Genomic DNA, 24234 nt, shown 5'->3' with positions numbered 1-24234 from the left:
GGTGGAAGAGCAGATCTGATTGGTCAAAAGACCAATCATTTGTGGATAAAGATCAGAATTGCGTCATCTTGTTCTAAGGGTTTGAGTTGCAAGGCTCCAGTCTGCCAGTAGGGGGTGCTGAAGTAAATACATTTTCTTTTCATCTGTTTGTTTTTAGGGTGACCAGGGAGAACAGGGGCCTCCCGGACCCCCAATCTACACTGACGCACAAGGGATGTCTGTTCAAGGTAACACACACACACACAAACATGTTATGTATCATGAAAAAGCATGATACCCACAATCCCCTCTGTTGATCACCTGTCCTCTGATTGGTTGCAGGAGCACCAGGTGACAACGGTATCGACGGCCTCCCTGGTCAACCAGGGGACGCGGGAGCTCCGGGGTTTCCAGGACAACCAGGACGACCAGGCGACTCCTTCGGCGATGGTAACACTGAGACACACACACAAATGCATACACGCACGCAGGCACACGCATGCAAGCACACAGACACAGACATGCATACAGGCATCCTCTCCTTTCCCCTCCTCTCTACCACTCATCTCCTCGTCTCTCCTCTCTCAACCCTGTCCCAGGTCGCGGAGGCAGCCCAGGGTTCCCTGGTACACTGGGGCCTAAGGGAGAGAGGGGTAACCCAGGCAGACAGAGCTATGGTCCTGAGGGCCAACCAGGAGGACAAGGTTTACCAGGAGCCCCTGGACCACCCGGACCACCAGGCAGATCTGGTATGTTACGCAACAGCCTAATCATATCCGTCATGTCTCATGCGGGACGGATGAGGGATGGAGTTTTTTAGAGATAATAACAGTTTGAGGTACTGAGTGACTGTTAGCATCCAGTTTTTTAGTCAAACTTTTTATTAATTTCAATACAAGTGTTATTGGCGAAAGAGAGAGAAAGGGAGAGAAAAGGTATATTTGTTTCAAGTGAGAAAGATGAGAGAGACAAAGAGAGAGGAAAGACAAGGAGTGAGAGAATGCGAGAAGAGAGGTTGAGTTAAAGACAGATTGATGTGGCCTCCCGAGTGGCGCAGTGCTCTAAGGCACAGTGCTAGCTGTGTCACTACAGATCCTGGTTCGATACCAGGCTGTGTCGCAGCCGGCTGCGACCGGGAGACGCATGAGGCGACGCACAAATGGCCCAGCGTCGTCTGAGTTAGGGGAGGGTTTGGAGCATGCACGCTGACACGGTCCCCAGGTGTACGTGTTTCCTCCGACACATTGGTGCGGCTGGCTTCCCGGGTTAAGCGGGCATTGTGTCAAGAAGCAGTGCGGCTTGGCGGGTCGTGTTTCGGAGGACGCACGGCTCTCGACCTTCGCCTCTCCCGAGTCCGTACGGGAGTTGCAGCGATGGGACAAGACAGTAACTACCAATTGGGGAGAAAAAGGGGTAAAAAAATAAAGAAATACTAAAAATAAAACATCTGAGTGAAAGACAGATTGAGTTAAAGACAAAGGAATAAATGAAGAAACAAAGATACAAAGAGAGGGATGTAACTGACTGTGTGTCCTGTGCTGTCCTCCTGGAGATGAAGACTCGTCCAGCGGCCCCTGTCTGGTCGTCACTATGGGGCCCAAGGGCCAAACACTGGAAGTTAGCATACCAGAAGGTAGTCCCTGCCACCAGAGTGGGGATATTGCTGTTACCATGGCAATATTCAGACCACCAAAACAAAAATAATACCGCAACTATATTACATTTCCAAACCTGAGCCATAGGTATACAACTACATGTATACGCATGGTTCTGATCTAAACTAACCGTCAGGACCAGTGGAGGCTGTTGAGGGGAGGACGGCTCATAATAATGGCTGGAACGGAGCGAATGGAATGGCATCAAACACATGATAGCCATGTGTTTGATGCATTTGATACCATTCCCCTCCAGCTATGACCGCCAGCCCGTTCTCCCCAATGAAGTTGCATCCAACCACCTGTGGTCAGGACACTCTTTACTAGCACATGCAAGTGTGGCTGGAAAGAGTGGTTGCTTTCTCACATCTGGCCACTAGGTGTCTCTGAGGATGAACAACAATGGGGAAACGTTTCATACTTTCCTGCTATGTTTCCCTGCTCGCTACAAACATTCTAACACAGGCAGATGTGATGCACAGAGACAAAACAAGTTTGTTTTGTCCAAAGACTGACCAACCTTTCCTATTCCATATGAGCTAACTAACAGACCAAAGTAACAGAGTTTCTAAGTTAGAGGTCAAGAGTGTGTGTGTGTGTGTGTGTGTGTGTGTGTGTGTGTGTGTGTGTGTGCGAAATACCACAGTGGTGTAAGTGTTCTTTGTACCAATACTTCTACTACTCTGTACAACTAGTCGAAACATCATTGTGTGTGTGTGTGTGTGTGTGTGTGTGTTGTAGCCAACATCCAAACCGACTTGTTCGGCGATCTACCAGGAACGCCAGGACGACCAGGAGCCCAGGGACCACCTGGAGCCAGTGGATATAAGGGACCCAAAGGTAGGATACACATGCACGCACAGACACACACACACACACACATTACGCACAACAAAAACAAAATGTATGTAAAAAAAAAATAAAACAAATCCACTGGGGCTGATTTGCTGGATCCCTTTCTACTGCAGCTTTCTGCCCTCCTGGTTGTAGAATCTTTGACCCACGTGTTTTATTTAACAATTGCTTCTGGTGCTATCCCTAATATCTGGAAGGCTGCGCAATGTCCTCCTCCTTCACATAGGTGGGGATCCTTCGGACCTAGATGACTACCGGCCAATTCGTAGCCTATCTCGCCTTGCAAAAATATTAGAATCACTGGAAAACTCTCAGCTAAGATCTTCTTTTTTTTTATTTCTTTTTTTTACTTCAAATGATATTCTTAATGTGCAGCAGTCTGGTTTTAGACCTGGACACAGCACCGTTTCAGCAGCTGAGCTTGTCTTAAATAACGTGTTCAATTGCTTAGGTCCTAGGAATCACCGCGCTGCCATATTTCTAGACCTATCCAAGGCCTTTGATTCTGTGTGCTTTCTGATGGTGTCAAGTCAAAATGACCTCGATATTACTAAAGGTGTCCCGCAGAGGGTCGATTTTGCGACCTGTCCTCTTTACAAGTTATATAAATAACATTGGTCTATCTGCAAAAACCTGTAACGTTCATCTGTATGCAGATGACGCTGTTATGTACGCTATTGCCCCTACTGCTGACCAGGCTACGTTAGAGCTGCAATCTGATTTTGTTGCCTTGCAGAAAGCCCTTACTGATTTAAAGTTGGTACTTGACGCGGGAGCAACTAAAATGTATGATGTTTTCGAATTCTCTTAGAAATATTTCAGATAGGTTTCACGTGTATGCATTGAATGGCATATGTGGGCTTTTTGGATTTACAAAAATGTTACGTTTAAAAAAAGAAAACCAATGAGCTAGTTTAATTGAAATAGGTCATACCTTCGAAAAAAATTACACTAATATCTCTCAATTTTACGGATCACGTCATCTCATTATACGCCGAAGATATTTTATTTCATCGAGACATTTTATCTAAAATCCCTCTGTCGATCATAGGCACATTCAGCTCTGTCTTAAGTTATAAAATACATGTAACCAAATCTGCCCTACTGGCTCTCAAGGCCCCGGTGAGGGACTTCATCTCTACTTATGCAATCCCAATCACTAGACTAATATCCCAGTTGCTTTAACCGGACAAATATCTATTGTCAAAATGACTATATTGCCACGGCTGAATTTCTGTACTTCAATGCTTCCCTTGTCTCCCCCGTCTGGCTACTGGGATCAAATCCATTGTGCGGTTTTCAAAATGTGTACGGCATGGTCAAATAAACAAACTTGCAGAGAGGGAAAGATGAAGGAAGACTATCCGTACCGAACGTTAAATTGTATTTCCAGCAACTAGCATTTTGTCACATCCTAAATTGGTTTAGAGATCGTTCTTCTGCCCCCTGCCTGAGTATAGAGAGAAATATCAAATCAAATCAAATCAAATTGATTTATATAGCCCTTCTTACATCAGCTGATATCTCAAAGTGCTGTACAGAAACCCAGCCTAAAACCCCAAACAGCAAGCAATGCAGGTGTAGAAGCACGGTGGCTAGGAAAAACTCCCTAGAAAGGCCAAAACCTAGGAAGAAACCTAGAGAGGAACCAGGCTATGAGGGGTGGCCAGTCCTCTTCTGGCTGTGCCGGGTGGAGATTATAACAGAACATGGCCAAGATGTTAAGATGTTCATAAACGATCAGCATGGTCAAATAATAATAATCATAGTAGTTGTCGAGGGTGCAACAAGTCAGCAACTCAAGAGTAAGTGTCAGTTGGCTTTTTCATAGCCAATCTTTGAGAGTATCTATACCGCTCCTGCTGTCTCTAGAGAGTTGAAAACAGCAGGTCTGGGACAGGTAGCACGTCCGGTGAACAGGTCAGGGTTCCATAGCCGCAGGCAGAACAGTTGAAACTGGAGCAGCAGCACGGCCAGGTGGACTGGGGACAGCAAGGAGTCATCATGCCAGGTAGTCCTGAGGCATGGTCCTAGGGCTCAGGTCCTCCGAGAGAGAGAAAGAAAGAAAGAGAGAAAGAGAGAATTAGGGAGAACATATTTAAATTCACACAGGACACCGGATAAGACAAGAGAAATACTCCAGATGTAACAGACTGACCCTAGCCCCCCGACACATAAACTACTGCAGCATAAATACTGGAGGCTGAGACAGGAGGGGTCAGGAGACACTGTGGCCCCATCCGATGATACCCCCGGACAGGGCCAAACAGGTTTGGACAGGGCCAAACTAGTGGTGTGGGGGCTGCCAAAGCACAGCCCCCACACCACTAGAGGGATATGTCCAACCACCAACTTACCATCCTGAGACAAGGCCGAGTATAGTGTCTCCTATTGCACTGGAAGAGTTGGTCTTCACTGATATATCCCTTAAGCAATGTAAACTATGTTTTTAACCTATTATTTCTCACACAATTTTTATTTGGCAGAAAATTGAATAACAATGTAGCTGGGAATGAAAATGGCATGCCCATATTCCAATATTTCACAATAACGCCTTGTGATCTGGCTGGAGGGTGGCCTTTTGCCCCGCCCCATGGTCCGAATCCACACCCTTGCAGATATCATAGACAGTAGTGGTTTGAGAACATTCCAAGATTTGAAAGATGCCTACACATTACCAGGCAAATTCGTTAAGCTGGCCTATGGAGTTCCTTCGGGAAACCCAACTACCGAACCATTCAATGATGGGATTTATAAATATATTATCTGGGCTCCCGAAAGGACTGATGTCTATTTTGTTTATTTATTTAACTAGGCAAGTCAGTTAAGAACAAATTCTTATTTACAATGACGGCCTAGGAACAGTGGGTTAACTGCCTTGTTCAGGGGCAGAACGACAGATTTTTACCTTGACAGCTCGGGGATTCAATGTAGCAACCTTTCAGTTACTGGCCCAACACTCCAACCACTAGGCTACCTGCCACCTCAATATAAAATACAACCTTTTGGAAAGCTCATATTCTGAGCTAGCCGTTTAAAAAATATGGTCCACAGGTCTAATTGGATCTGAACAAACCTTTAACTGGAACAGGATATGGAAAAATATGACCTTAGCATCCCGTAATTCGAACCATTAACTTATACATTTAAAGTTTGATCACATACTGTATTTAACACCAAGGAAACCTTTTACAATGAGATTGATCCCAACTGTCCCCTAAATAAGCTAGACATATTCCTCCATATTCCTCCACTGACCTGCAGTTAAATGCTTTTGAGATAAAGTTACAAAATGAATATTAAAGTGCATGAATAAAAACATCTAATGCTTTGCATCTGTTATGTTACTTAACGAGGATAGCGCCTTGAATCTCTCAATTAATCATAGACGATTACTGCTGGCTGTAACAAAGAGGCAGGGACTCAGGAAGCAGGTGCAGTCGGTGAGTTTAATACGAACAAACAGAGTGAATACATGAACAAAAGTAACATCTGAACATGAACACAGAAACCATACTGCCTGATGGGTGATAACAACGGAGTTCTAGATAAAGGGGGAGTAATCAGGGAAGTGAGGAAGTCCAGGTGTAGACCTGTGACATCGCAAGACCCCCCCCCCCCCCCCCCGGCGAGAGAGAACAGGGGGGTTAGCATGAGTAGACGCAAAAAAAATGTTGGCTCTTAGATGGCAATCACCTCACTCTCTCCCAATTTGCCAGTGAGTACAGTTACTATTATAAGTTATAACATTAGAGTTATAGCCAGCTAGAATTAATGGTGCTGGTGGAACAATTGAGGCCTGAACAAATGTACTTGACTCTGTGAAGAATAATCTTGTCTATAGCCCAACACATACAAATAAACAATCCATAAAGCCCAACACATACATACAAACAATATACGCTAAGTTCACAAAGCATTAGGAACACCTTCCTAATATTGAGTTGCACCCCCCTTTGCCCTCAGAACAGCCTCAATTCATGGACTACAAGGTGTCGAAAGTGATCCACAGGTATGCTGGCCCATGTTGACTCCAATGCTTCCCGCCGTTGTGTCAAGTTGGCTGATGTCCTTTGGGTGGTGGACCATTCTTGATACACACGGGAAACTGTTGAGCGCGAAAACCCAACAGCATTGCAGTTCTTGATACACTAAAACCGGTGTGCCTGGCACCTACTACCATACCCCGTTCAAAGGCAATTAAAACTTTTGTCTTGCCCATTCACCCTCTGAATGGCACACATCCATGTCTCAATTGTCTCGAGGCTTAAAAATCCTACTTTAACCTATCTCCTCCCCTTCGTCTACACTGATTTTGTACACTCAGTGTACAAATCATTAGGAACACCTGCTCTTTCTGTGACATAGACTGACCAGGTGAATACAGGTGAAAGCTATGATCCCTTATTGATGTCACTTGTTAAATCCAATTCAGTCAGTGTATATTGGAGTCAACATGGGCCAGCATCCCTTTGGAACGCTTTCGACACCTTGTAGTCCATGAATTGAGGATGTTCTGAGGGCAAAGGGGGGTGCAACTCAATATTAGTAGGATGTGTATATATACCTATGTTTCGATTTTTTACTTTATTTGCTTTCAGGCCCTCGTGGAAGGGGGTAGTATTGGGAGGGTTTTCTCTGGTTGCCGGGAGGGGTTTCGGGAGCGTGGGGTGGGGGGTGACTGGTGGGAAGGGGTGCGAAACATGGTTTCCGGGAGTGGGGGGGTTTGGATGGAGACATGTTGAAAATGGGATGGGAAGTTGGGTGTGGAGGCCCACTTCTTTTTGGTTTTCTCTTCCCGTTTATACTGAATTTATTATTTATATTAAACTCTATGTATTTCTTTAAATAAATATATATATGTATTGAATGGCAGCCTACAGGTACAGCTTCTATAAACTATAAACTAAACTAAAAAAGGATCAATCAAATAAATAGACCATGCCTCTAACTAAACAGCAGGAAGCAAGTTGTACAGGCAACCTTCCTGCCAGGTTTTGATTATGATGACACCATTTACTAGAATGTAGCAGCAACTATTCTAAAACCCTTAGATGCAGTGTGCCATAACGCACTTCACTTTATCACAGGTGACAGGTTTCATATTCATCACTGCCTCCTTCATCAGAAGGTTGGCTGAACCGTTCTTAATTCCCGTATATCACTTCACTTCTCCCTTTTTGTTTACGAAGCTCTTCTGCATTAACTTCCGACATATCTCACTTCTCTGTTAAAGTCTAAAAATACGGGGCACCAAATCCGCTCACAGGTTTGGATAAATCTTGTGGTCCCTTGTGTCTCTGCATGTTTTGGAATCATTTACAACCGTCAAATCTGGAATCCCTGGTGCCGATAGGGTAGTTTGGAACACTGATGAGGGCTGAATTCACTGAGGCTTGCAGCTGTTTTGGATGATTGTGGTGGTTTATTTGGGTTGTTGAGATGTAGTGTGTATCTGAGGTATCCTGTAGTTTACATTGAGGGAAAAAAGTATTTGATCCCCTGCTAATTTTGTACATTTGCCCACTGACAAAGAAATGATCAGTCTATCATTTTAATGGTAGGTTTATTTGAACAGTGACAGACAGAATAACAACAAAAAAATCCTGAAAAACGCATGTCAAAAATGTTATAAAATGATTTGCATTTTAATGAGGGAAATAAGTATTTGACCCCTCTGCAAAACATGACTTAGTACTTGGTGGCAAAACCCTTGTTGGCAATCACAGAGGTCAGACGTTTCTTGTAGTTGGCCACCAGGTTTGCACACATCTCAGGAGGGATTTAATATGTAAGTCACTCTGGATAAGAGCTTCTGCTAAATGACTTAAATGTAAATGGATTTTGTCCCACTCCTCTTTGCAGATCTTCTCCAAGTCATTAAGGTTTCGAGGCTGATGTTTGGCAACTCGAACCTTCAGCTCCCTCCACAGATTTTCTATGGGATTATGGTCTGGAGACTGGCTAGGCCACTCCAGGACCTTAATGTGCTTCTTCTTAAGCCACTCCTTTGTTACCTTGGCTGTGCGTTTGGGGTCATTGTCATGCTGGAATACCCATCCACGACCCATTTTCAATGCCCTGGCTGAGAGGAGGAGGTTCTCACCCAAGATTTGACGGTACATGGCCCCGTCCATCGTCCCTTTGATGCGGTGAAGTTGTTCTGTCCCCTTAGCAGAAAAACACCCCCAAAGCATAATGTTTCCACCTCCATGTTTGACGGTGGGGATGATGTTCCTGGAGTCATAGGCAGCATTCCTCCTCCTCCAAACACGGCGAGTTGAGTTGATGCCAAAGAGCTCCATTTTGGTCTCATCTGACCACAACACTTTCACCCAGTTGTCCTCTGAATCATTCAGATGTTCATTGGCAAACTTCAGACGTGCATGTATATGTGCTTTCTTGAGCAGGGGGACCTTGCAGGCGCTGCAGGATTTCAGTTCTTCACGGCGTAGTATGTTACCAATTGTTTCCTTGGTGACTATGGTCCCAGCTGCCTTGAGATCATTGACAAGATCCTCCCGTGTAGTTCTGGGCTGATTCCTCACTGTTCTCATGATCATTGCAACTCCACGAGGTGAGATCTTGCATGGAGCCCCAGGCCGAGGGAGATTGACAGTTCTTTTGTGTTTCTTCTATTTGCGAATAATCGCACCAACTGTTGTCACCTTCTCACCAAGCTGCTTGGTGATGGTCTTGTAGCCCATTTCAGCCTTGTGTAGGTCTACAATCTTGTCCCTGACATCCTTGGAGAGCTCTTTGGTCTTGGCCATGGTGGAGAGTTTGGAATCTGATTGATTGATTGATTGCTTCTGTGGACAGGTGTCTTTTATACAGGTAACAAGCTGAGGTTAGGAGCACTCCTTTTAAGAGTGTGCTCCTAATCTCAGCTCGTTACCTGTATAAAAGACACCTGGGAGCCAGAAATCTTTCTGATTGAGAGGGGGTCAAATAGTTATTTCCCTCATTAAAATGCAAATCAATTTATAACATTTTTGACATGTGTTTTTCTGGATTTTTTTGTTGTTATTCTGTCTCTAACTGTTCAAATAAACCTACCATTAAAATGATAGACTGATCATTTCTTTGTCAGTGGGCAAACATACAAAATCAGCAGGGGATCAAATACTTTTTCCCCTCACTGTATTTGTGCTGCTTTATTGAATTATCATGTTGTGGGTTGTTTGTTTTCAGGGCTCCGTTGTGAATGAGACCCTGGTCTCAATTGGGCTCCCCTGAATAATTAAAAGTTGAATCAAACCAAATTTAAAAAAACACACATCGTACATCTGTACATCCATTTTACACTATAACTCTCGTACCCAGTTCTATCCCAACACCTCTCAGGTGTATTGGGTTATTATACAGCTGCAAATCAAATTGCCCAATTTTGGGACAGTAAAGCTTTTATGTATCTTAATCTTAATCTCCTTACCTTACTTCCACTTTCCTCTGTGGTCCAGGGGAGCTGGGTGACTGTAACTGCCTGGGAGAAGGCACCTCGGGTGGGGTGGGGCCACCGGGTGCTCCTGGGGCTGATGGAAGACCTGGGGGGTTCGGACGTAAAGGCGAGAGCGGAGACCCTGGCATACCCGGTTTCGGAGGACAACCAGGAACACCTGTAAGTGATCAGGATTTGACTGTTTGAAGCTTACTTGTGTTTTGGGGCATTTTCTCCAAATATGTAGAAGTATAATGCTGCTAAAACGTACGTTTACTCTAAAAATGAAGCAGGTTATGTCTACTCACTCACTTTCAATGTACACATATCAAATATTAAATGTGTACATGTATTACTAGGTCTGTTTCACAAATCTGAGGTATGACGACAAACTACAGAATGTGATGGTAACACCTCTTCTTCTCCCCTCAGGGTCGTGCGGGTGAGAGGGGTTTCTTTGGACGTAAAGGAGAGAAGGGTGCCTCCTTCTACCCGTCGTTCAGCCGGGGGATCAAGGGTGAACTTGGGGCCCAGGGCCCTCAGGGCCCCCCTGGAGACATGGGCCGACCCGGGAGAGATGGACTGCCTGGGTTCCCTGGACAGCCTGGGCCTCCTGTGAGTCACATGTACACACACAGATACACGCGTGCACGTACTGTACCCAGGCACACACATTTACACACCTTTATAGATACACACCCACACACGCCATGTCCTGTGTATTGTAATAGACCTGTTCCTGTCCACTCCCCAGGCTGATGTCGATGGCTACGGAACCGTCGGAGAGAGAGGTTTCCCAGGGTTCTCGGGGGCCAAAGGTCGCGCGGGTGAACCAGGAGAGAACGGGATTGGCTACGAGGGTACCACTGGTACCCGCGGGTTGCCAGGCGACCCGGGCTTCACCGGGTTACCAGGGCAACCTGGTTTACCTGGCCCGCCAGGTAAGTGCCACCCAACAAGGAGGCTGTGGAGAGAGAGAGAGTGTGTGTGAGAGAGAGAGAGAGAGAGAGAGAGAGAGAGAGAGAGGTGAAAGTGTGTATACTTATCCTATTCTCTCCACAGGAGAACTACACGTAGACCAAGCAAACTGTCTAAAAGAACAACTTTGAGAATCCCACTTGCTTCCCATTGTGCGAACAACACAAAGTATTTCAGTAACTAAGGCTGCGTTTAGACAGGGAGCCCAATTCTGATCTTGGCCAATCACATCAGCTCTGAAAAAGAGTTTGATGTGAAAAGATGGGATGTGATTGGTCAAAATATCAGAATTGGGCTGCTCTTCTAAATGCATCCTAAGTACCACAGCACTTCATTAGCTACAGACACACTAAAGAAAATACGTACAATTGGGGCATACAGAACAATACAATAGCAGTAGTAAGGTTGTTGCTAAAGCAGCCCATGCAGCTTGCTACGTCTTCAAGGTTTTCCTCTCTTCATTCATTCCCTTGCAGGCAGTTGATTGGTCAATTAAAGGCCGTCATTAATGCGCTTATATCTTCTCTAGCCAACCTACCTCGGCCTTTAGCTACAGTACACTGTTAGAAAAAAGGGTTCCAAAAGGGTTCTTCGGCTGTCCCCGTACCAGAACTCTTTTTGGTTCCAGGGAGAACCCTTTTTGGTTCCACATAGAACCCTTTTGGGTTTCGTGTAGAACCCTCTGTGAAAAGGGTCCTACAAGGAACACAAAATGGTTCTACCTGGAACCAAAAAGGGTTCTTCAAAGGGTTCACCTATGGTGGCAGAAGCACTTTTTGTCTACAAGTATAGCTGCTTCATCAATTCACACAGATCGACAATAATTAATTTGCTGTGATTGCGCAATAATGGCTACTACTGAACTGTGATTTTTCAATCTCAGAGGAGAAAGAAATGGATGTTTAAAAATAATCAATACAAGTTAATGGATGTTAACGTAATGATCATTTAGAGTAAGTATACAGGAGACTGACAACTCCTGATAACACGGAGGCTGTCCTAATATGGACACCTTACTTGTAATAAAAAAAAATGTTTTAACTGCAATGGACTTTAGGCTAGCTAGCTAAGTCTTCTCTGAGATTGAACGACACAAAACCCAACAGCATTTTGCCACTCATATGACTGAACGTGTGTGTGACTGTTGCCTACGTTTTCTGATACAATAATGCTAATGCTAAAACGGATTCATTTATCTTTTTAATACGATACGTTATTCTTCTTTGAAGAGAGAGAGAGAATGAGGAAAGGTTGCAAAACAAAAGATGGCAAACACATGATGAGACCTTTTCTTTTGCCGACTAAGCTATTAAGATATCTTTAGCATTTTGTTCATATTTGCCACTCTCTCCCTCTCTTTCTCCTCTTCTGAAGAGAATAACCTTGACCAACCATCTCAGAATGATTTTTACTTTGCTTATGCCTGAACTGAATGCTGAATCTCTGACCTCTGATTTGCTGTTTGTTTGTTTGAATGATTTTTAACTGGCTTATGCATTGATTTGCGTGACTGTATGCAAATGACCTGAATGACCTTGATTGGCTTGTCCTCTGCCGTCCTGTCCTCCCTGTATCCCCCCCCCCGCTCTCTCTCTCTTCAATCTCTCTTCCTCTCTCGCTTCCTCTCTCCCTCTCTCTCTCACTAGTACATCCCTCTCTCTCTCTTCCTCTCTCTCTTCCTCGCTCTCTCTCTTCCACTCTCTCTTCCTCTCTCTCTTCCACTCTCCCTATCTCTCTTCCACTCTCCCTCTCTTTCCTATCTCCTCTCTCTCTCCTCTCTCTCTCTCTCTCTTCTCTCTCTCTCCTCTCTCTCTCTGACTCACACTTTATATTTTTTTCTCTCTCTCTCTCTTCATCCATCCATCTCCATCCTTCCATCACTCTGACCCTGTGCATGTTTGTCTGACCAGGTGACAGCTGTGGGCAGGAGGGGGTTAATGGCGCAGAGGGAGGTGAGAAGTTAAAGAGAACTGCCCTTGACAGAGAACCCCAGAGCCCTAGACATAGTCTTTAAGGCCAACTCTGTTTAAGATCCAGAGTTCCAATGGCAGCCGTTTCGGCACCGGGAGTTCCAAGTCAATAGGATTCCATTTTTATGTCATTATTATGGAACGTTTTGGTGCCAAAATGGATGGCAGACAGTTGTCCACGTACTGTGTACCTGTGGCTCAGGAGACACTAGATTATCCTGTGGCTATTGTTTGGATGAAACACCCCATGTGCTCATTCAAAGCTTGTAATGGTAGAGAAAGGAGCAACTGAACTCTTCAATGGACAGAATTGTAATTTACTCAACATGTCAATCATTTGTTCATGCTGTCACCAATGGAGGCTCCTTGTTTCCCCGTATGATTGGGATTCCATTGGGCTTGAATCAGTTGATGATTGACACTTGATGAGGAACATTCTTCCCCGGTTTGAGTTCCAAGTAGCTCTGGTCCAGGGCATTACGTGAGGCTGGCTGGCTCAGCAACAGCAAGCCGCGTGTATCGCCCTGGACCAGAGCTAAGTTCCGAGCTACAGTACAACTCTCTTCCTCTGTCAGAAAATGGTTGGGAGCTTTCGGTGGCCATTGGCATGTAGCAGTGCATTACTTCACTCCTTCTCCTCCAATCAGAGCTGCTGAACCCTGGTGCATGTGTTAAGCTCTGCCTCTGCTAAGTGCTTAACCAATAGGGAGGGGGAGGGCAATGGGAGGGTAGCCAATGAGACTTACATTAGTGTAGTTTTTTTTATTGAAATAATACCAAAATAAAATACATACATTTACTTACTAGCTGTGAATCACTTTTTACTGTCCATACCTATAATATTGTCTTAATCAATTACTAACTACTTTTAATCAACGGATTGACATTAAAATCCTCACCATAATCGAACGTAGTCGTAATCACATAAATGCATATCCATAAACAAGGATACAAATAATAATAATGTGCTACAGTGATGGCCAATATTTATGTGTAAGCTAGACTATGTGTACTTTAATATTATAATGGCATTGTATCAGTTTGACTGAGGCATAGAGGGCTTTACTCCAGCCCTGTGTGTTTGTGTGTTTGTGTGTGTGTGTGTGTGTGTGCGTGCGTGCTAACCTTGATCTGGCCGGCTGTTACTAGGGTTGACGGTCCCTTGTCGTCTACCTGGCGAGGACGGAGAGCCCGGCTACCCAGGAATACCTGGAAGAACAGGTAACATATAGACATCATCACCATGGCAACACTTCCTGTTTCGTGATTTATTTATTTTTACAGGGAAGTTGACTGTGTGTGTGTGTGTGTGTGTGTGTGTGTGTGTGTGTGTGTGTGTGTGTGTAGGTCCCAAGGGCGAGCCAGGTTTCCCAGGGGGTCCCGGTCGGCCCGGCTTTGATGGAGGGAAGGGAGAGAGAGGAGACCCTGGCTTCGGAGGTCAGCCTGGACCACAAGGTGACTAACACAGCTCATGTCTTACCCATTAGCTTCATCAATATCTCCACTCTTCTCTTTTCAAGCATGACCATCTATTGACCACTAATCTGATTACAACTGATATCTATGGTCCATTGTTGATATTTATAAGATATGACTTTATAGTCTAATGTTCTTGTTCCCATGAGCTCGTGTTAATTAGACTTGGACAATATCACCACTCTTCTCTGTTCTAGTGACCACTGAAATCTGTGGCCCATTGCTGCCAATTAGTGACCATAAATATTTACCGAATGAAGTTGACTGAATTTTTCAATGACTTCTACTCACTTGTTTGATTGCTGCCAACACAAATGACCTTTAGTGTCTGCTAAATGGCATACTGTATATACAGTAATGGTTTATTGAATTTAACCAACTTTATCCCCCTCCCCCCTCTCTCAGGTTTCCCTGGCCCCAGAGGAGATGCGGGGGTCCCAGGTATCCTAGGCGAGGGCCGTCCAGGGGCCCCAGGGAAAAACGGGTTCCCGGGGCGGCTGGGGGAAAAGGGGCAGCCGGGGGAGGTTCTGGGGGCCTCAACAGGTCTCCCTGGATCACCTGGGTTCCCCGGAGGACCAGGAGACAAGGGAGAGCGAGGAGCATCGGGTCAACCTGGAGGATCAGGTGGGTCTCAGCATGATAATGAACTAATAATCGGATAAATTACCCTTTGGGGATCAGTAAAGTAATCTATTGATCTATCTATTGATCAAACTTTCTGTCTGTCTCGATATGAAAATGGGGAACACTAAACTACCTACAACTTCAAAGGTTCAATGAAGCCTTCATAAGGCCTTTATAATGCCCACATAGATGCTTTTATTCAGCGGGGATGTATGTTTCTATGTGGCTCTGTGTATCTGTACTGTATGTTCCTGTGTGTTCTGCTGTATTTTACCCTGTGTCCTGTATTCCCCCAGGTTTTGACGGACGGTCCGGTGTTTCCGGAGCTAAGGGTGAGCGCGGGACAGATGGCTACCCCGGAACTCCAGGTCTTCCTGGTCTTCCCGGAGAGGGCAGACCGGGTGGATTTCCCGGTCCTGCCGGACCAGCCGGAAGCAGAGGGTTAACCGGCTCTCCAGGTGAGAGTCGGAACGAGGGGAATGTCATAGGATTTCCGGAATTTTGGAAATGTTTGGGAATGTTGTCGTTAATCCATTGAATCAATTGATTCCAGATCCCAGGCATCTCCTAGTCGTCGGTGTCTTTCGTTTTAGCCCACAGCGCGAACAGACATGCCTGTGTGTTGATTGTGAATGCTCCCCACCACTTCTCTCCTTTACTGATATGTTCTCTCTATTTTTATTTTATTCTTCAGTAAGTTTCCACTGGTTGCCTGTTTGTGATCTCCATCACCAAAACCATTTCTTCTCACCTCTCATTTTCTTTTCCATCTCCTCTTCCTTCTCCTCCTCCTTCCTCTCTTCCTACAACCATCGCTATCACCTACATCCATCATTATCATCACTCCATCCCTCTCTTCTTGGTGATGGGTCTCTCCCTAGGCTGTCAAGGTGAGCTACTCCCTTCCCTTCATCCCTTCATCCCCCCCGCTCCGTCTTAGACCAGTCGCTCTAACCCATGCCTCCTCCGCCCATCTTACCAACTCTGACTGCTCCTTGGGATTTGGAATTCCCCATTTTAGAACATCTGGCTTCTAGAACTAAGAGCTGTTCTAAACCTTAGGCATTTGAGTCCAAAGAAAGAGATAGAAAGTCAAAAATAGAAAGTTGTTGAACTTCATAGTATTTTTTCAGGAAGCACTAATCTTATAGGTGCAATCTTTGTGTTGGATCTCTACTAAACCTAGGATAGCCAATTTCTGGAAACTTTCCCAAAGTTCTCAGGTTTTCCAAAAATCCTGGTTAGAAGATTCCCGGATTTCCTGCTTATTCCCCCCTCCCCGATTCCATGGATCTTCCAACAAGGATTTATGGAAATCCTGGGAATTTTACCAGAATTGTGCAACCCTAACTAAACATAACTTAAGCCTTGCTGGCAGCAATTGTGTTTGTCGCTGTAACATTGATAAGCTTGTGTGAACCCTTACCCTCATCTTAACCATCCAACCGACTCACTTCAACCTACGAGCCTAAAAGCCTGTTCTAGAAACATCTAGAAGACAGAAACCATAGACGGCTTCCAAAGGGTATTTATCATGTGGATGGGCTATCAAATTGTACTCTGGAATTGCACTTGAGTGTACAGTATATTTTATCATGAATATTGGCGTGATCATTTTTCATCCCTTGATAAGATATTTGAATGTAACCTGTAACTATGTAAACCAGCAGGAATAATTTACATTTATCAATCTTATATTCCATACTTTCTCTCAATTTAAGTGCAATTGCAGCTTAATTAAACTATGTCATGAAACAATGTAACTGAACATGTATTTACATTCTTGTTCATGTGACTTGTTTGCATTCTGAACTACAATAATTAAGCAATAAAGCCCGAGGGGGTGTGGTATATGGCCAAAATACACTGTATACAGTACCAGTCAAAAGTTTGGACACACCTACAGTACTCATTCAAGGATTTTCTTTATTTTTACTATTTTCTACATTGTAGAATAATAGTGAAGACATCAAAACTATGAAATAGCACGTATGGAATCATGTAGTAACCAAAAAAGTGTTAAACAAATCGAAATATATTTTATATTTGAGGTTCTTCAAATAGCCACCCTTTGCCTTGATGACAGCTTTGCACACTCTTGGCATTCTCTCAACCAGCTTCCCCTGGAATGCTTTTCCAAAAGTCTTGAAGGAGTTCCCACATATGCTGAGCACTTGTTCGCTACTTTTCCTTCACTCTGAGGTTCGACAAATCCCAAAACCATCTCAATTTGGTTGAGGTCAGGCGATTGTGGAGGCCAGATTATCTGAAGCAGCACTCCATCACTCTCCTCTCGGTAAAATAGCCCTTACACAGCCTGGAGGTGTGTTGGGTCATTGTCCTGTTGAAAAACAAATAATAGTCCCACTAAGGCCAGACTAGATGGGATGGCGCATCGCTGCAGGATGCTGTGCTAGCCATGCTGGTTAAGTGTGCCTTAAATTATAAATAAATCACAGACAGTGTCACCAGTAAAGCACCACTACACATAACACCTCATCCATGCTTTACGGTGGGAAATACACATGCGGAGATCATCCGTTCACCGACACCGCATCTCACAAAGACATGGCGGTTGGAACCAAAAATGTCAAATTTGGACTCCAGACCAAAGGACAGATTTCCACCGGTCTAATGTCCATTGCTCGTGTTTCTTGGCCCAAGCAAGTCTCTTCTTCTTATTGGTGTCCTTTAGTAGTGTTTTCTTTTGCAGCAATTCGACCATGAAGGCCTGATTCACACAGTCTCCTCTGAACAGTTGATGTTGAGATGTGTCTGTGAAGCATTTATTTGGGCTGCAATTTCTGAAGCTGGTAACTCTAATGAACTTATCCTCTGCAGCAGAGGTAACTCTGGGTCTTCCTTTCCTGTGGCGGTCCTCGTGAGAGCCAGTTTCATCATAGCGCTTGATGGTTTTTGCGGCTGCACTTGAAGAAACTCTCAAAGTTCTTGAAATTGCCGTATTGACAGACCTTCATGTCTTGAAGTAATGATGGACTGTCGTTTGTCTTTGCTTATTTGAGCTGTTCTTGCCATAATATGGATTTGCTCTTTTACCAAATAGGGCTATCTTCTGTACACCACCCCTACTTGTCACAACACAACTGATTGGCACTGTTAACTGAAAACGCATTCCAGGTGACTACCTCATGAAGCTGGTTGAGAGAATGCCAAGAGTGTGCAAAGCTGTCATCAAGGCAAAGGGTGGCTACTTTGAAGAATCTGAAATATAAAATATATTTTGATTTGTTTTAGAATTTTGGTTACTACATGATTCCATATGTGTTATTTCATAGTTTTGATGTCTTCACTATTATTCTACAATGTAGAAAATAGTAAAAAAAAAAGAAAAACCCTTGAATGAGTAGGTGTCTAAACTTTTCACTGGTACTGTATTGAAAAGTTTGTGGACACCCCTTCCAAATTAGTGTATTCACCTATTTCAGCCACACCCATTGCTGACAAGTGTATAAAATTGAGCACACCGCCATGCAATCTCCATAGACAAACATTGGCAGTAGAATGGCCTTACTGAAGAGCTCAGAGACTTTCAACGTGGCACTGTCATAGGATGCCACCTTTCCAGCAAGTCAGTTCGTAAAATTTCTGCCCTGCTAGAGCTGCCCCAGTCAACTGTAAATGCTGTTATTGTGAAGTGGAAACGTCTAGGGGCAACAACGGCTCAGCCGCGAAGTGGTAGGCCACACAAGCTCACAGAATGTGACCGCCGAGTGCTGAAGCACGTAGCTCGTACAAATCGTCTGTCCTCGGTTTCAACACTCAATACAGAGTTCCAAACTGCCTCTGGAAGCAAAGTCAGCAGAAGAACTGTTCACCGGGGTCATCATGAATGGGTTTCCATGGCCGAGCAGCCGCACACAAGCCTAAGATCACCATGCACAATGCCAAGCGTCGGCTGGAGTGGTGTAATTGGACCATTGGAAACCCATAGGCAACGTGTTCTCTGGAGTGATGAATCACGCTTCACCATCTGGCAGTCCGACGGACAAATCTGGTTTTGGTGGTTGCCAGGAGAATGCTACCTACCCCAATGCATAGTGCCAACTACAGCATACAATTACATTGTAGACAATTCTGTGCTTCCAACTTTTTGACAACAGTTTGGGGAAGGCCCTTTCCTGTTTCAGCATGACAATGCCCCCGTGCACAAAGCAAGGTCCATACAGAAATGCGAGCCAGACCTAATTGCCCAACATCAGTGCCCGACCTCACTCATGCTCTTGTGGCTGAATGGAAGCAAGTCCCTGCAGCAATGTTCCAACATCTAGTGGAAAGCTTTCCCAGAAGAGTGGAGGCTGTTATAGCAGCAAAGGGGGGACCAACTCCATATTATTGGGCATTATTTTGGAATGAGATGTTCGATGAGCAGGTGTCCACATACTTTTGGCTGTTATTATGCGCGACACAATGCAGAGAGCCTGGATACAGCCATTAGCCGTGGTATATTGGCCATATAGCACAAACTCCCAAGGTGTCTTGTTGCTATTATAAAATAAATGTTTTGTCATAACTGCGGTCTGATATACAATGGCTGTCTGCCAATCAGCATTCAGGGCTTAAACCACCCAGTTTATAATGTAATTTAGATACTGAATATAATTGTAGTATATGTCACAACAAGTTAAATTTTAACAGTGCAATAAAGGTAAGTTATGGTAAGTTTGGTTATTTTCATGTGATATGTATATATGTTTATAAATCAGCACTTTCTCCCTCCCTCCTATTTGAACAATTATTTAACTTTAATCTAATGTACTATTGATTTTCAGAGGAGAGAGTTATGCCTGACTTGCTGTGCTCTCCCTCCCCACCCAGGCTACCCCGGTTTGAAGGGAGCCAGAGGTGATGCAGGCTTTCCAGGCCCAGCTGGGATGAAGGGACAACCAGGAGAACCAGGAGGCGATGGCTCTCCAGGACTCAGGGGTCTTCCAGGACCACCGGGCCCCGGGGGAAGAGACGGCATCCCTGGGGGACCAGGAAGAAAGGGTAAGGTGGTGGTGGATAACCGAACATACACACCTCCATAGCTAACTTCCAAGCCAAGGTAGGATGGACACTCACAATAGTGCAAATCTCAAATTACACCAATCAGTGCAGTACTTTTTAACCAGAGCCACGTCGGGCACTTGGCATTTTTAGAGAGATGAATAGAGTAATTTGACCCATACCTACTATTGCTCTATTGATGTTTATTTGGCTTGAAAATGTCGATGTAAAGTGGATATTAGTCAGATCCACGAGCCGTTTTCTAATCATGATCCCTTTCCTGTTCACAGGCGAGAGCGGTTACCCCGGACTGGTGGGTTTCCCCGGAATGCCAGGTAACCCTGGAAGACCTGGAGGTCCAGGAGGGAAAGGAGCTCCCGGATTCTCAGGAAGAGATGGTCTGCCCGGAGATTTCGGAGCGCCAGGACCAAAAGGTACAGGATTGGGAATGACAGAACTAATGGAATGATGGGAAGGGAGTGGATAGGGAGTAGATTATCATTTTAATATGACATGATGAATAGTCTTACAGTACTTTTGTTTTGGTTTAGTTTCACAAATGTTTCTCTTCGGGCTTGCTCAAACCCTATGGCGTAGAAGGAACCCTAACTGTATTATTTGGTTCAAAGAGAAACTGAATGATGTTGCTTCTCTCTATGTGTGTGTGTTCCAGGTGACAGAGGTAACGCTGGTCCACCCGGCGCACCCTCTCTGCCCGTCAGAGTTGAGTACATTGAGAAGGGACAGATGGGCGACAATGGTGCCAACGGTCTACCCGGTTTCCCTGGACCTAGAGGTAGGTGGTAGGCTACAAATCAAAATTGTCATCCCTTTTGTGCCAAATGTGTGTCACCAACAAGGTCTTACTTCTGCCATTTTGTTACAAATGTGTGCCACCAACCTAGGCTGAAGATAACAAAGGTTAATACAAGAGGGTTCTAATATCCCATCACTCTTTGCGTAAATGCAGAAGATTTCTAAACAATCGGACCAGAGATGCTAGTTAGCAACGGTGCTGGTCCTATGAATCTGTTTATTTTCAAAAGCATCCTCTTGGAATTATTACGTTGTCCTAAACCTAGCCACCATCAAGCTCCTGCAGCAGCCATTTTGTGCTAAACGTGTGTCACCAACAAGCTCCTTCAGCCGCCATTAAGGATCAAATGCTTATCACCAACAAGATCCTACGTTCTCCATTTTGTGCCTCCCTGTCCCCAGGTGACAAGGGTTTCCCAGGGCTGCCTGGTCGACAGGGTTTGCCCGGGCTGCCTGGTTATGCTGACAGGGCTAAAGGAGAACAAGGACTTTCTGGTCTCCCCGGACGCCCAGCCGGACCAGGCTACCCGGGGCCTAAAGGATCTCCCGGTATCATCGGCTTCCCTGGCATGCCTGGACCTAGGGTAGGCACATACACCACCATAGAAAGAGTTTAACAGTGACGTTGTAGACAGAAGTGGCAGTTGATGTTATACTGAGTTTGACATATTATTGTTCTGTAGGGTGACGATGGCGAACCTGGTTTCCCTGGAAACCCCGGAGTCCTTGGTCAGCCAGGTGCTAAAGGTGAGTAGCTGTCACATCACCTGTTGTATACCTACCTGTGAACCTCGTGTCATCTTACTGTACCTGTGTTGGTCTCTTCCCTGTGCTATTCTCTTAACTGTAGTCCCTTACCTGTTGTATTCTGTTATCTCGGCCATTCTTTCCTGTACCTTTTCAGTGTAAATGTTTTGTATTGGTTAAGTTCTTACCTGCATATTGTATATTTCTCAGGTGAGAGAGGTGACTCTTTCGGCTACCCCGGAGGTCCCGGAGCTAAAGGTGAGGCCGGAACCCCTGGTTACTCAGGTGACCCAGGTGCTAAAGGCGCCCCCGGGGACAACGGTTTCGCAGGCGGCCCTGGGTTCAACGGACAGAAGGGAGCACCGGGAGATCGAGGAATACCCGGACAAATGGGTGAGTGGGGATGATAATGTCACAGGAAGTGATGTCGTAAAGGCCACACAGATGAATCATGTCACTGGAAGTGATACAGAAAAAAAGAGGGAAAGAAACCTTGTCATTATTAATATTTTCTTTACATTCATTTGTGCATTATTAATATTTCTTTACATTCATTTGTGCTCACACATGTTCCCTGGTGTGTTTTTTGGGGTCCCCCCTTCTCAGGTACCCCTGGTTTCACTGGCGCTAAGGGTCTGAATGGATACCCAGGAGGAAGAGGTCTAGACGGGACGCCTGGCCGCTCTGGCTCCCCTGGAACATCTGGAGAGAAAGGTTTGTTTAGACACACTGAACCATAGTCTCCTCTAGCTTTTCCATGCCACACATTACTATTTGTAATACATCATTGGCCTGAGAGAAAATGGTTCTTTATCTTAAACTGACATGGCTTGCTCTAACATAACTTTAGTATGTCATTTTATTTTAGGCAATATTATAATACAATAATAGTATTCTTTCTCAAGGTCTGCCGGGATCTCCTGGTCTTGATGGGCTCAACGGACTGGCTGGACCCAAGGGTCTACCAGGAACCCCAGGTTATAGTGAGGGGGGTCGTCCCGGCACTCCTGGAGCAGCCGGTCTGAAGGGAGAGAGGGGCTCCTCCATCCCAGGTGGACCTGGGTACAATGGAGAGAAGGGAGCTAGAGGAGAGTCAGGTGAGAAAGATCAATCAATCAGTCAATCAAATAATCAATCAAATGTATTTTATAACACTTTTTATATCAGCAGTAGTCACAAAGTGCTTTAAAGATAGCCGGCTTACAACCCTAAAAGAGCAAGCAATGCGGAGGTAGAAGCACAGATGAGAGTAGATGAGTAACCTTGATGAGTAACGTGATGACCGACTCCAACCCTAACACTGCCTATAGACTTGTGTTAGCTCCCCGAGCTAATGCCTATGCTTTAGCTCAGCGGGCTAACACAGTCTTGTGGCGTGCAGAAGACCAGGGTTTCAAACACTGGTTGGTCACACAGACATAGATAATATACAGTGCCTTCGGAAAGTATTCAGACCCCTTGACTTTTTCCATATTTTGTTACATTACAGCCTTATTCTACAATTGATTAAATTGTTTTTTCCCTCATCAATCTACACACAATACCCCAGAATGACAATGCGAAAACAGGTTTCTAGAATTTTTTTGGCAGATTTATAAAAATAAAAAAAATTGACCCTTTGCTGTGAGACTCGAATTTGAGCTCAGGTGCATCCTGTTTCCATTGATCATTGTTGAGATGTTTCTACAACTTGATTGGAGTCCACCTGTGGTAAATTAAATTGATAGGACATGATTTGGAAAGACACACACCTTTCTATATAAGGTCCCACAGTTGACAGTGCATGTCAGAGCGAAAACCAAGCGATGAGGTCGAAGGAATTGTCCGTAGACAGGATTGTGTCGAGGCACAGATCTGGGGAAGGGTAACAAAACATTTCTGCATCATTGAAGGTCCCCAAGAACACAGTGGCCCCCATCATTCTTAAATGGAAGACGTTTGGAACCACCAAGACTCTTTCTAGAGCTGGCCACCCGGCCAAACTGAGCAATCGGGGGAGAAGGGCTTTGGTCAGGGAGGTGACCAACAAACAACCCGATGGTCACTGGCAGAGCTCCAGAGTTCCTCTGTGGAGATGGGAAAACCTTTCAGAAGGACAACTGTCTCTGCAGCACTACCAATCAGTGGCCAACGGAAGCCACTAAGAGTATTATATAATTGATGGAGTGACTATGGCTTTTCAAGTAACCCAGCAGTGCTATTTGCAGAGTTAGCTTTAGGTAAATGTTGTGATTTTTTCAGCAATTTCTGAACCGGCGACCAAAAACAAGCTACATATGGGCAGTACCAAAACAAGTGATCTAATGATTCTGTCTCTTTGCAGCAAAATCTGCAGAGCTGGGATGGTTGTATTCCCCATTGCCATAACTTTCTATTTGTTGCAAGAATTTTGTATAATAATTTGAATCCAGAATTGTTTTGTGTATCAGTTCATAAACCTTGCCATGAAAATCTCTTCCCAACTATTTTACAACCTGTATGGCGCAGCTGTACATTTTTTGGTCCTTAAATGAACCTGGTTTACTTTTTTATTTATTTATTTATCACAATTGTGACCAACTGTCTAGATTCGGTCTTATGTAGCAAAATTTGAAATGGTGTTTTTTACATTGGATAAAAGTAGAGACTCGGAGCTAGAAAATGGTATATGCTGCAGTTGAGGAACAATGGGAAAGTAATTCTGCTT

The 24234-nt window shown here is 44.7% G+C and overlaps 1 protein-coding gene across 3 annotated transcripts in view; it reads left to right on the top strand.

The window, feature by feature from the left end:
- LOC115198582 (collagen alpha-6(IV) chain) overlaps nucleotides 1-24234 on the top strand; it is a 201859-nt gene that overhangs the window by 162478 nt on the left and 15147 nt on the right. For 2 of the 3 annotated variants that reach the window (XM_029760630.1, XM_029760631.1), the window contains exons 17-37: nucleotides 158-227; nucleotides 322-429; nucleotides 579-728; nucleotides 2376-2474; nucleotides 9953-10110; nucleotides 10363-10545; nucleotides 10685-10871; nucleotides 12819-12860; nucleotides 14028-14099; nucleotides 14226-14333; nucleotides 14760-14978; nucleotides 15275-15436; nucleotides 15860-15868; nucleotides 19815-19985; nucleotides 20276-20419; nucleotides 20659-20781; nucleotides 21204-21385; nucleotides 21485-21548; nucleotides 21759-21941; nucleotides 22155-22262; nucleotides 22454-22645. In XM_029760630.1, coding sequence (XP_029616490.1) covers nucleotides 158-227; nucleotides 322-429; nucleotides 579-728; nucleotides 2376-2474; nucleotides 9953-10110; nucleotides 10363-10545; nucleotides 10685-10871; nucleotides 12819-12860; nucleotides 14028-14099; nucleotides 14226-14333; nucleotides 14760-14978; nucleotides 15275-15436; nucleotides 15860-15868; nucleotides 19815-19985; nucleotides 20276-20419; nucleotides 20659-20781; nucleotides 21204-21385; nucleotides 21485-21548; nucleotides 21759-21941; nucleotides 22155-22262; nucleotides 22454-22645 — 2734 coding nt within the window. The remainder of the gene's footprint in view (nucleotides 1-157; nucleotides 228-321; nucleotides 430-578; nucleotides 729-2375; nucleotides 2475-9952; nucleotides 10111-10362; nucleotides 10546-10684; nucleotides 10872-12818; nucleotides 12861-14027; nucleotides 14100-14225; nucleotides 14334-14759; nucleotides 14979-15274; nucleotides 15437-15859; nucleotides 15869-19814; nucleotides 19986-20275; nucleotides 20420-20658; nucleotides 20782-21203; nucleotides 21386-21484; nucleotides 21549-21758; nucleotides 21942-22154; nucleotides 22263-22453; nucleotides 22646-24234) is intronic. The other variant, XM_029760632.1, reaches the window with a different exon arrangement.

This window comes from Salmo trutta, chromosome 8, assembly GCF_901001165.1.
Source record: "Salmo trutta chromosome 8, fSalTru1.1, whole genome shotgun sequence".
NCBI classification, from domain to species: Eukaryota; Metazoa; Chordata; class Actinopteri; order Salmoniformes; family Salmonidae; genus Salmo; species Salmo trutta.
Note: the sequence above shows the minus strand (reverse complement) of the source record. Positions and strands in the feature narration are given on the sequence as shown.